At 40.7% G+C, this 13014-nt stretch overlaps 1 protein-coding gene across 3 annotated transcripts in view; it reads right to left on the reverse strand.

The window, feature by feature from the left end:
• ZNF608 (zinc finger protein 608) overlaps positions 1 to 11146 on the reverse strand; it is a 113989-nt gene extending 102843 nt beyond the window's left edge. For 2 of the 3 annotated variants that reach the window (XM_003259896.3, XM_030818378.1), the window contains exons 1-2: positions 8508 to 9110; positions 6398 to 7486 (exon numbers count right to left, since the gene is read on the reverse strand). In XM_003259896.3, coding sequence (XP_003259944.1) covers positions 6398 to 7303 — 906 coding nt within the window. In that variant the 5' untranslated portion in view covers positions 7304 to 7486; positions 8508 to 9110. Of the gene's footprint in view, positions 1 to 6397; positions 7487 to 8507; positions 9111 to 10855 lie in introns of those variants that run through there. The other variant, XM_030818377.1, reaches the window with a different exon arrangement.
• Positions 11147 to 13014: the final 1868 nt, after the last annotated feature.

Raw genomic sequence — 13014 nt, forward strand, 5'->3', positions numbered from 1 at the left:
ACATTCCCAAAGGTATTTCTAAGCAAAATTTAGCAAATATGCAAAATTCAGCTTTAGGAGCAAAGTGCCAAGTCTCACTTTGGATATGTAAGAGGTTGCATATCCTTTGAGCTCTCAAAATAACATTACAAACAGCCCAACTGCTGGTCAATCAACTATGAATAGTTTAACAACCTTTCATTCAGTTGCAAAGGCTTTGTTCCCATTGCCAAAACCTTGAGCTTAAATTAAAAAGAACTTGTGACAGGGAGCAAGTAGTCACTAGTGAAACTGCAGTTGGGAGAAAGAATTAGACACAGAGGGAGAGGTCCATATACTCTGCAGCAGAGTGGAACGTAAAGCCAACAGTGAAAATTTTTTAAAGAATAAAGCCCATACTAACTAAATACTCCCAATCCAACATCTGTATATGCAGTTACAACATTTATATACACACACCTATGAAATACCAGTTACAGGGCACCAATATCATACACATATTACTTACTCTGTAATGACAACCTTAAGTCATTACTGAGGCAGGGAGCTCACCTGTTCTCCATCCCTTTGATCTTCAATGACTACATTAGGAGAGTATTATGATCATTTATCAACAAGAATCCTAGTGAAGAAGGGTTATTTTCCTTAAGATGTTGCTAACAAGGATAGCCCAGTATTTCCTTAGTTCTGACTTCCATATAACACAGGAATGTAACACAAGTAATTTAGGAATAAACTGTTTTGTATTCAATCAAAACCCTTGATGTTCAGATTGCTGGCAAGTTCAGAGTGCTGGCAATCAAAACTATGTTGTGCTGCAGTAATTACTATGAAAAACTTCAGTGCTTAATATTAAAGAATAGAATAACATGATCCTGCCACCTCTTCTACACCTCTAGAGTGTGTTCAACATGGCAATTATCTTCGTTCAAGAAGCAGAGAGTTTAAACTGCACTGAAACTCAATTATACTCATGACTTTTGAAAACATACACTCCAAGTCAGGTTTCATCACATTCAAATCACTGCACAATATCTTATGAAACAGATTTTATCTCCCTCCCACAAGACATCTTCAAGCATAAAAATGACTTATTTTCAGCTCTGTACCCACTTTTTCACTTTATTAAAGTAGAGGGATGGCTGAGCAATGTTGAAAGACAAAGAAGGATCTCAACTGATAAAAACAATTCAACGTGCAGCTCTCCCACATGTCATTACCCAGGCAGCCTAGAACTGCCACCACGTTAAAAAACCAGATCACACACTTGTTAACAAAAAAACACATTACTTTGCTACTTTTAAGAATGCAAAGAACTAGGAGTAGTAGATTTATGATTTAAGTGCTTGTGGCTAAAATAGCTTTCCAATTATCAAGGGCCTCTTAGGAAGAGCAAGAATGCATTATGTGTTAATGACCACAACCAGGGGTCCCTTTCTCGACTCTTGTCAGAACCCAAGCAGATCCTCCCCGCAGCTTCACCATTAACATGTCTGTTTCCTGTCAGGCCACTCAGAGATAATGTCATTTATCTCAGGGAGGCACAAGCCCAGTCATTAGCTTCAATAAAAGACCTCAAACAAAGGCCGGATAATGTTTTACCCAGGGCTCTAACTAAACCCAGAACCAAGATTCTTAGTGTCTAAAAGTCAAGGACTCAAAAGTTACGCTTCCTTAAAAGGATATTTTCCTCATTATCAACAATCCTAGATTACAGCTCTGAACAAGAGCAAGGTCTATGTATAGTAAACACCAGTCCATAGCAATATCACACACAATTAGATTAACTGATAAACGCTGACCAGAGTTGGCGTGAGAGCCTTTTCCCCTCCTTGCCTCCAGGGGGAAAATTGACAGAATAATTCAAGTACTGACTAAATAGTCAGATCTTTGGAAAAGCTGACCGCTCATTGTGATTGCCTGCAGGAACTGTATAACCATTATAAAGTGTTCAATGGCTGGTCTTCTGGAAATCTTTTAAATAAAAGTGGAACTGGTTAAAATAAATGTAGGAACATGTGTTTTCACAGTGTTGCTCATATTACTGCAATTTCAAGTTTCTGTGAAGTACCAGGTGAACTTTTTTAAATTAAAAAAAATACACGCGCACACACAGACACCATCGAAATTGGAGCAAATCTCAGCCATTCAATCCCTCTTTTTCATGCTGAAAACGAAGAACAGATGGTACTTTCCATGTTATTTGAATCTGGTTATTGAACACCTCTGTGGTTAGGGAGATTTCTGCTTAGCACTTTCGGCATACATTTCATTTACTAACTATAAAATGCTGCTTAGGAAAAATAAGTCTTTATAACAGTCTAATTAAAACCATCTTGCAGCCAAGCAATTTCACTTGAAGAGCATTCTTAACCTCATGACATTTGGACTATCAATCCCTCCCCCCACCGTTTTTTACAGACTCTTTGCAAAGTTATTAAAAGTTGCAAAACATTATTTATCTCCTATAGGACAATCTTGATCAGTTATGCATATTCCTTCTCTCTCCAGCAAAGCAAACGGATTTCACACACCGAAGTCAGAATTCAGTGATGGGTCTGATCACACAAATACCTAAGTTCCATGTGTTCTTGGGGAAAGGGCAGCCCCTCCCTACCTCAGAAAGCCCTGTCACCCTGTGAGGAGGCCTATAGAAAAGTAAGGCGCTGGATCAATGCTGATTGGAAGCCACCCTCAGTTACCAACGTTTTTAACAGCTAAATCTCTTATGTAGCTTTCAAAACAGTTTGCTGTCCGACAACAATGGACTCTGTTCTTTAATTATAGCAAGTGACCTTTCTGCCCTTTTATTTGACAGTAGATACACTACACTCTAGGCAGAATTCATATGGGACACTATATTTGAAAAAAAAAAAAAAGCATAATGTCCACAAAACTCATTAATCAAAATATGTTCTTAAACTGCTCACACTCACTTAGAAAATGTGCCAGAATTCCCTAGTGAAGTATAAAAAGGCCTCTACAAAAGAATAAAATAAAATGAATGATATCCTTTATGGACAGGTCCATTTGTAGACACCACCTTTATGACCAGGGCCATCTTAATGAAAGCAATATGATATTACAGAAATAATTCTCTTCCCTGAATAGGTATTGAGACACAACTATATGACCTCCTGTGCCTTTCACTTCTGTTCAAGTATCAGCCATTATAGGATTTTTGAGTTTTTGTATATATTTTTGAATTTTCCAGAAATCAAATAAACCCATCAACTTTATATATAAACTGTTTATTTATAAAGCCCAGCTGAATGCCTCCCTATCTGATAAGTCAAAACTGTAAGATGGCTAGGAGGATACATAAAGAAGAGCTTCCATACAAGGCTATTATGCTTCACAAGAAAGGAGGGTAAGGTGGAGAGGCAGGTTTTAACAACCAAAAGCCAACCCGTCAAATCTACTTATGCAGACATGTCACTGGTGGCTTAACCACAAAATGGGCTACAGAAATATAGCTCAAACATCTTAGAATTATGGCATGTTTTGATTTTGTTCACGTACTAAGGGAGTGGCGACTTTTACAACATACTTGTGGTTTCCACATAAAGGAGTAGAACACTCACTGATTTAATTAGGTTTCATAAGGTCCAATTTATCATGTTTTACATGACTTTGTGTAGTGAAGAAACAGAATACACAGACCAAAAATAGACATTTAAGCATGCTGTGAAAATTAACCGGTGACAGCAAGTCTTATGAATCTCCTGTGAACCTTCCAACCAGGAAAAAAAAAAAAAAAAATGCACACACACATACACTCCCCTTTGGTTTTCACATGTGGCCCCTCACTAGCCACATCTGATTGCTGAAAATTAATAATCTTCACTCTCCAGGCACTTACTCTTCACAAACTCAGATAATCAAGCCAGGCTGAAGGAAATTAAAACATTGTATAAAATGTCAAAAAACCTCAGTGTTGAAATATTTTTTCAGGTGAAGCTTCTGGTCCTACTAAATCTTTACTTTCTAAATAGGTATTCTCACATCAGTAGGAAGCATTTTCTAAATTGATGCCTAATTTGATGCAACCACTAGTTAGTGGAATTAGAGTTACTTTCCTGGGTGGCATTCATGCAAGGGAGTGCCATTTCTGTGTGCCAAGGATGAAAGCATTCTTAAGAGAAGTCGTTCTCAGGGTGAAGTGGGGGTGGGGAGGGAAGCCTTAAGGAATACTGTTTGAGGTCCTGAACCAACGCCCAACTTGACAGAGAATGGCCAACACTACAGGATCCAAGCCCCTGGATCCAAGCCTTTGAGGGGCCCCTGTGCCAACTCCAGTGGCTAAGATTGGTGGCACAGCTTCCTCTGGTATAGGATCAGAAGTGAATCTAAAATGCAATGTACTTTCTTCCCTCTCCCACCCCAGATCCACCATGACTTGTTTGCTCTTCATTTATATAATTCATATTTATCACATTTATGCTGCTCTAACTGAAGATGAGTTGCATGTATATGAATAATTTAATTCTTCCATTCTTCACCCAGTTTCCTCTGTGACTGGAAAGTGAAAAGAACACAAAAACTGGAGAAACGACACCACGCTGTAATCTCAGTTGCCATGACAGCAGCCTTTGAGATACTGAAATGTTCCGATTGCCAGCTAAACAAAATTGTTGAATGTGAACATTTGGCTGGAAGATTAAAAGGCTAAGGGGAATGCAAAAGGGCAGTACCTCCCACATTCCAAGCAGCCAGTGAATCCAATCAAATGGCTCTGACTCCTTAACCACAGCCATTGTGAGCACTGGATTAGGGCAATTCATCTAGATAGTTAAAGCAGATTAGAACTGCAATTTGAAGACTATTGGCAACAAAAGTAAATGCCCTACTGTACTAAGTAATAAGAAGATTGCAGAACACCTTTTAGCAGAAATAATGTGAAACTACACATTTAAACATAAGAATCAAAACCTGGAATTTTAAAAAATTCATTTATATTCATCAATGTGCCTGACCAAAAGGATATGAATTTATAAGCGTTCAGAGGCTTTTTGCAAATTTGGCATTATCTACACCTTAATGTGCCTCTATCAACTTTTAAAAATCCAAATTTTACTCCTATACTCCAACTTAAATCCTGAACACAAAAACAAGAATATAAAAGTTTAAGTAGCAGTGAACCATTTTACACAGAAATAATTCTCCAAAGACATATTATCACCACTTACAATCCCAATCGCCAACTAAAGCAAAAAAAAAAAATCAAAATTATTTAATAAGCATGTTCCCCAACAACCATGCCACAACACACGAGAGAAATCTTGCTTCTGCAAGGCACAACCTGTAGAATTAATATGAAGATTAATTTCATAGAAATATCACACACACACCCCTAACTCCTTCCCAACCTGCCTAGTGGACAGAACACCTTCTGTTCCCAAACATTAGTCAATGTGGTCCATGACTAAGCAGCAAAACATGGGGCGGGTGTCGGGGTGGGCCGTTCTTCCAAAGCAGTGTCTTAACTATAGACTTGTACAAAGATGGGAGGAAGGGTCCAAATGGTCTAAATCAACCATCCACACTGTTTAAATGCAGCACATAATTCTATATTCCAATTCACTCAGCCATCTACATCTCCTTTGGCTACATTTTCACATTTCACCAGTATCAGTCCAAGTCTGTTTAATTCTTCTTAGCAGCTGTCCAGCCCCCCAGTCAAGCTAGGTATCCAAGTGGTAACACTCTTAAATCTCTAGCTAAGAACTGGGTGAGGGAACAAGAGCAGAGTGCTAACAGCCACCAAAACCATCGAGTTTTTCTGCAGTTATGAAACCAATGACCCAACACATCAAGCTTGGGGTTTAATTCAGGATCAATAACAAGAACTCATTCAGGGATATCCTTTCACAGTACTATTTTGGAGACAGTAAGAAAAAAAAAAAAGGGATGAGGTCTGTAGAATGTAAATTAGAATCTTCGACATTGCTCTCCAGGGAGGGAACTTGAACCTTGCACCTCAGGACACATTACCAGCAATACTAGGATGAATAAATTAAAATAGAAAGCTGTTCCCCTTAAGGAAGAAACCAGGACAAGATTGAAGAGGGTGCATGAGCAGGTTTTCTATTAAAAGCACACGGCAACCTGCTGACTAGTGAGGAACCGATCTACAGGGCAAAACGTACTTAGAACACTCAGGCCCTCCCACCTGGAAACCCAAACACTAGCATCACAAGCAGCAGCAGCAGCAAGGACAGCAGAAGCAAGAGCCAAACACTGCACCCAAGTAGGTTCCCCCATATCAAATTTTGATATAAAGGATGCATATCATAGAAATCTCACAAAGAACCAGAAAGCATAAAGAAGTGTAAGGCACACAGAGGCACACCCCCACACACCCACACAAATGCACACAGAGGAGAGTAGGACATCTAGGAAGGCGACTTTATCCTACCTTCTCAGTTTTCAGTTTCTTGATTCGCCTGTGGCTCTCCTCCTCCTCCTCTTCCTTCTTTACCAACATAGAGTTTCCCATGAGCCCTGAATCCGGGGCACTTTTGCTAACTTCCCCTGCAGCGGCGACGCTGCCACTCCCAGTGCCCCCGCAGTGGAAGGGGCTCGCGCCACCTCCATTGCTCTTGGCCCCAAAGCCATAGAGGTGCCCCCCGGAAGGGGCCTGGCTGCCACTGCCATTCTGGTGGCCCTGAAGCAGGTCGTGCTTGTCCTTCCTGGATTTCCCCGTATCCTTATCCCGCTTGGCGCCTCGGCTGCTCTGGCTTTTACCTGGCTTCTCCTCTTTGCTTTTCCCACAGGAGCCTGCCCCCGCGGTGGCGGCAGAGGTGCTGGTGCTGGTACTATTGCTGTTTGGGTTGCCGCTGCCGCCGCTGCTCACACTTTGACCCAGCGCTGAATTCATGCCAGTTGCCTCTCCAGGGCGCCCTTGGACTTCCTGCCTCTTGCCAGTGCTGCTGATCTCGGGAATCCCATACAAGGCAGCAGAAGGCAGAGATTTATTAGCATCCTTAGAAGTTTTACTCCTTTTCACTTTTGATTTGCTGGTCTCTTTGTGTGAATTCCCCTGGGGAGCAGAGGCCTGAACAGAAGCAAATTTTAGGCCATCAGCTAAGGCTGCGGTAGCACCAGCCCCACTGGAGGCCGGACCTCCACAATCCTTGGAGTTGCTGCTACTAGTGGTGTTGGTGGAATTATTCATCTCAAATTTCTGTCTGTCCTTCTCCAAATCAGCGTCCAAATCAATTATTAAATTTCCAACCCCGATTTCCCAATCATCGCCACTGTCATAAGTATCAACTGTATTTGGATCCACACCTTTTCCTGCAGTAGAAATGTTCACTGACATCCTGAAGATGAGCTCTCTAGAATAAAAATCCGATGAACTTTCCTTTGGAGATGAGGGGACATTCGTTTATCTCCGCTGGGTTTTCTCTCAAAGAAAAAAAAAATCTTCTAATCTTCCTCTTCTTTTTCCTGCCCCACGAATGTGTCCAGGGATTTTACACCCTCAGTCCAGGTCCACCTTTTCCTGTGAAGGGGGGAAAAGTCGAATATTTCTTGTCTGGGTGTTACCAGAATAAAAAACGATTAGTATTGGGGAATCAGTAAAGGGGACAGGGAAGGATGGAGGGTACGGTGGCTCATGTATTGTCCTCACAGTCCAGTATCAGGTTTAAAGGAAAATAACCAAACCCGAAAAATAAACCTATGACAGTAAGCATCTTACGGTAGCTAAAAAGAAAATCCCTTTATCAACAACACAAGGATAATCACCTTTTTAAAAGCATTAAATTATCTTAAGGATCTGATTCAAGTCCAGAAAGGTTTTTGTGTTCTTTTTTAAAGTTTAGGATTTCAGTCTGGCACATGTGGTATCTCAATCCCAGAAACACAGCCTGAACACTCAGACAAGAAGGAAGAACACAGCTTTAAACATCCCTAAACATGTCCTAGATCTTGCAATTTAGAAGACCAGACCCTGAAGTTCTGAGGCTAGTTTTCAGAATAGAACGTTGCTAAATTTTCCTTAATTCTAATTTTAGGTTTCAGTACTTCTTTTTACAAATTGTCTGGGCAATCTGGTTTTTGTTCCTAGTAAGGAACAGAAAAAACAACCAATAACTGCCCCCAACACACACACATACCTCCCTCCTATCCTTTTTTCCCCAACAGCTTATACAATTTCTTTTTTGAAATATGCATGCCTTTTAAGAGCACTTCTCTCTAGAAAAGACAGTGTTATATAAAAAGTTAAATATCTGCCTTTTGAGAAAAAAATACATTTAAACAATTCTACCGTATTCCTAGGTCACAGAATTGCTCACTCTGTTAAATATGGTGCTACTGACTGTACAGAAAACTGATTAAGACATACACTTTAAGTGATCTGCGCCAAGGTGGCCTCAATGACCGCAAATGAGTGTGTGTTTGACAAAGAGCAGTTAAAACGGTTTTTAAAGGGATCAGCCCCTTTTTAACAGTTGATTGTCAAGAAAAAAATAAATAAATATACATACACACACACATACACACACACAGACATTGCTTACCTTTTAATCCTTTATCATTTTTTAATTAGGCCAGCAAATCAAAATGCCTTTCCCACTCCACTCGGCAAACAAGCCTGTGCCTCATTTTACTTAAACACCAAATGATCAAGAAGGAAGAAACCAAATAACACATCTCAGCCAGAATAATCACTCGATAACATTATTCCACCTCCCCACCCCCCTTTTGGCAAACGAATCAGTCCTTTTCTCCTTAAAAAAAAAAAATGTGTCACTGTACAGCTGGAAAATAATGTTTCACATTCACAACAGAAGCACCAAAGGTTTTTTTTTCCTCTTAACAAGCATCGAGAATAATAGTTTTTTAAAAAACAGAGAGTTTAGAGAAAAAAGTTTTCCCAACTTCTCATTCCGCCTTCAGTTCCAGACTTCAGAGTCACCGTGATCAGTAATGATCCCAAGTAGCAAACCTACAGGCGTCCGCTAGTAACGAGACAGAATGTGCTAACATCGGGATAAATTAGTGAAAGGGAAGAAAGAATAAGAAGAAAGGACTGAAAATCTGGGCTGGATTCCGCCTGTTAGTCGGGAAGTGGCATTTTTCCGCCCGTCCTGACAGATTTGATTTCTTGAACTAACTTAAGAGAAAAGGAGGGGAGGGAGTAGAGGGAGGAGGAGGAGGAGGAGGAGGAAGAAAGGGTGCGATGAGAAACTGGGCAAGAGGAGAAAAAGAAAGGTGTGGAGGAGGAGGGAGCAGATGATTCCGTGAGCTGATAAACCAGTTATAACAGCATTCGCTCGGGGCGGGGGGCGTGGGGCGGTGGGGTGGGGAAAATAACGGCGTTTAAAATGGGCTCAGTCTTCGAAACCTAAAGGATGTGATGTTTTCCTGTCTTAAGTTGTTTTAAGAAAAAGGAACTGAGTTCCTAGTATAGCTCCCGAGGGGAGTGGAATCCTCTGTCGCTCAGGTCAGTCAGTCATGTGGTAATTCGATAATTAGAGTCAGAAAAAGGTTTTTGTTTTCTTTTTTTTTTTTTTAAGGCGACCTTTTTCGGGAGTTTTTCCCTCTTATACTCGCAGCAAACGGTGTGTCTCCCTTGTATTTATTTTTTCTCTCCTCCTCCTCCCTTCGCCCACCCCCTCCTGTGTTTAGTCAGATGGCCCCGGAGCTTGGCTTAGTATTTTTAATTAGCTGGCGTTTGGAAGCTAAAAGCAGTAATGAATTGTTGATGGATTGGAAGTGGAGAGTCGCTTTGCTGGAAATGTCGGGGCTGGGAGAGGGGGATGGGCGAGTTAGTAACAACCAACCATCTAAAAGGAGCGATTTTGTTACAGTGCAAGCCTTTCACATCACGTGAGGATCAAGGGCTCAATTGGTTGTCGTGAGAACAAAAATGGTGACAAGCGTATCAAGAAAATACTGATCTGGTCTTTAAAAAAAAAATGCTGAAGGTCTCTCCCCTCCCCCTGCACATACTCCCCCAACCTCCTCCGCCCGCCTCCCCGCAGTGGGAGAAGCTACAAGTTATGAATGTGAAACATTTCTCGGAGATCTAGGATCTCCGAAGTTCGGAAGGAGTGAAATGTGATGAGCACAAGAGCAAAGCAGATGTTTTAAAGAAACACTTTATAAACGTTTCCTCAACTTATCTCCAATTTGTCGGCTTTCCAAAGGGGCCAGGGACGGGGACGCCTGGGGGAGGGAAAAGGGTATCTCCGAGCTACTTGGATTTTAGGGACCCCCACTTCATGTATTAAACAAAGAAAAACCTTTTGCTTGCTCCCCAGCCTGGTCCTGTAATAAACACACTATTGTTACTATTTGTGGTTTTGTTTGGGTTGGGTGGGGCTTTTATTTTTTCTCTTAATGGTATTTTTGTTGCTTGCTTTTTTAAGGAGATGGCGAATGGTAATTATAACCATTACATGTAATGAGTGACTATTTCCCTGTTTAATATTAAATTATCGGGCACTGGGATCTGACAAGAGACAGAAATCAGCTTGTTCTGCCCTTGCCCCCATTTTCCTGGATCGCTTTCGGAGGGGGGTCTGCCCAGCTAGGACAGAAGAGGGAGGGAGTAAGGTGAGCTAGAGAATTGACACTGCAGACCAGGATACGTAACTGTGTCACTTTTATTCTCCTTTGGGTTAGAGCCCAAAAGCTAATTTCCTCTAAGTTACCCCGAGTGCCCAGTCAAGCTTAATTTGTGTGAAGTTACAAATGCTTCACCCTCCACTGAATAAAATTCACCCTTCTTGGGTTGTTGTTCTAAATGCAAAAGCCAAACCCTGTAACTAGTTCCTCATTTCTATGCATAAAACTCGCACATTCCCCTGCATGAAGTCCCCGCTAAGTGCTATATAGAGACACACCACGCAACCGTACTTACGGTCTGTATTGGATCGAGTTGACCTTTTCCTTCTAACTGCATTGAATGTGTTTGGTTGCAGCCGCTTTATTTTGGAAATTATAATCTCTTCAACAAATTTATTATTAAAGAAGATGGACCATCAAATGTCACAGACCGTCCTGTGTATTTTTATAAAAGCAAAAATTAAAATTTAAAAAAAGCAAAACAAAAATTCCCCTGGTGCACACACACAACAAGCTTGTTCTGCAACACTAAATCAGGAATGAAACACAACACACACACAGGGGGAGTGGAGCAAAAGAAGCTCTCAGCCTCTATACCTGAAAGGGACTTTTCTTTGTTCCCAGTGCCCTTTCGCATCGGGCCAATCAGAGAGCAGCTTTTATGAAACTGGGCTCTCTCATTGGCTAGCTGCTTTCTCTTGGCTACTGTAGGGGGTTGAGATATACACACGTATAAAACACACACTGAGAGCGGGTGGGGGTGCTGTAGGGGGTGGTTGTGGAGACAAAGCGTTTTATTTTCCAACCAGATTGGGGTTGAGGAACCTCCCGCAGTAAGAAGGGAAAAAAATGGTGCGCCCGTTTCAATTACTACATCATTCACATAAAACACTTATTTATTAGAACAAATCTCAAACAGGCTGCGAGGAGAGGATGTCGGTAAATACAAGTTTGATTGTGTTATCTTGGGGGAAATAATGTATGTGATCGCTCGGTGGCAGAGAGAAGCCAAATGAGCCACTAGCGCGTAGCGAGGAGAAAAGGGAGGCTGGCTGTGTGGAAATGACTGCGAGCATTTTGCCCGCTTCCCTTCCTTGTTCCAAGAACTCCGCAGCCCAACTCCCAAGACTGATTTTCTGTATTGCAGCTTCTGGCTTTCAACCCTCCCCCCCACCACTTTGCCCTTCCTGCAATTTTTTTTTTCTTCCTTGTGTCTCTCTTTTTACTCGCTGATTAAATAAGAAAAATCGATCTGCGGGTAAAGGCGATGGTGGGGAAACAAGTAACCCTTTTGTTTCCAGGGCTCTGGTCTACAGGCACTGAAGTGTGAAAGCAGGCGACCATTTAACCAACACTATGTGAATGGTTCTTCCCTGGAATTAGTAACAAATCTTTTCCACCTGGTGTTATGTGACTCCAAAAAAGAAAAACTTAATATTAAAATAGGGCCCCAGCTAACCATAGTAACACCTCGGGCCAGCCTCATCTTTTAAAAAATCGACTTATGCAAGTTAAATGTACTAGGAAGATTAACTGTTAAACAGTCCCAGTACACATATTTAAACTGTGGAATGGTCAGAATTCCTCTTCCTCCAAATCTTTAACCTACTGGTGTGGGGGAGGGGGGCGTCATGAATCCTCTGAATGCTACATCTACAATCCACAAACACAGAAATATTTTAGAATTTATTGTAGGACAAATGCCAGCAACCAAGTTAATGAGACTCAGCTCATAGGATAAGAGAGATTAATATGAAATAACAAGTTTAGCATTTTACTATAACAGCTAACATATTTAAGCTAATGTATTTACATATATTAAGCCTTTAGAGTACATTTAATTTTTAATTTTTTATTGTTACCTTCATTATTTTTAGAAGCTACAATGTGGACATTTGAAAGTCAAAGGGTACTGTAAACTGAAAGCATCATGATCCCAAGTTTTAAAGATCCATTACTACTGGGATTGTAATTTCCACGTGACAATTGCAATTTAAGATTGTGTCTTAACTGAGTCATATGGACACATAAAGTGAATGAGTGCTAGCAGAAGACAGCTTCTGATGTAAATATTCAGTGATGACTTCGTGGATCAATAAAAATATTTATGTCACATATTTTAAATAATGGCTATTGACTCATGTGTGAGCTTTCAGTATATTTAGTCCATAAAAAAATGCCAATTAGCTGTTTCACTACCATAAATGAACGAGATTTGAGGCTGCAAATAGTAATAAACAGCAGTTTCCACCATTTATTGAGATATATAAACCAGAGGAATGCAATCTGTAACAGTCCTTAGCTCTCCCTAAGTCAATTTGTATTCAAATCAAAGCTGTACTTTAACAAATAAAAAGGGCAAATTAGGGATCTTATATCTACCTAGCCTCCATTTTAGCTTTGAGATTTGTTTTATATTTTTGAATATACAGATTTTACATTTGTGTATGCCCC

This window comes from Nomascus leucogenys, chromosome 2 (assembly GCF_006542625.1).
Source record: "Nomascus leucogenys isolate Asia chromosome 2, Asia_NLE_v1, whole genome shotgun sequence".
Classification (NCBI taxonomy): Eukaryota; Metazoa; Chordata; class Mammalia; order Primates; family Hylobatidae; genus Nomascus; species Nomascus leucogenys.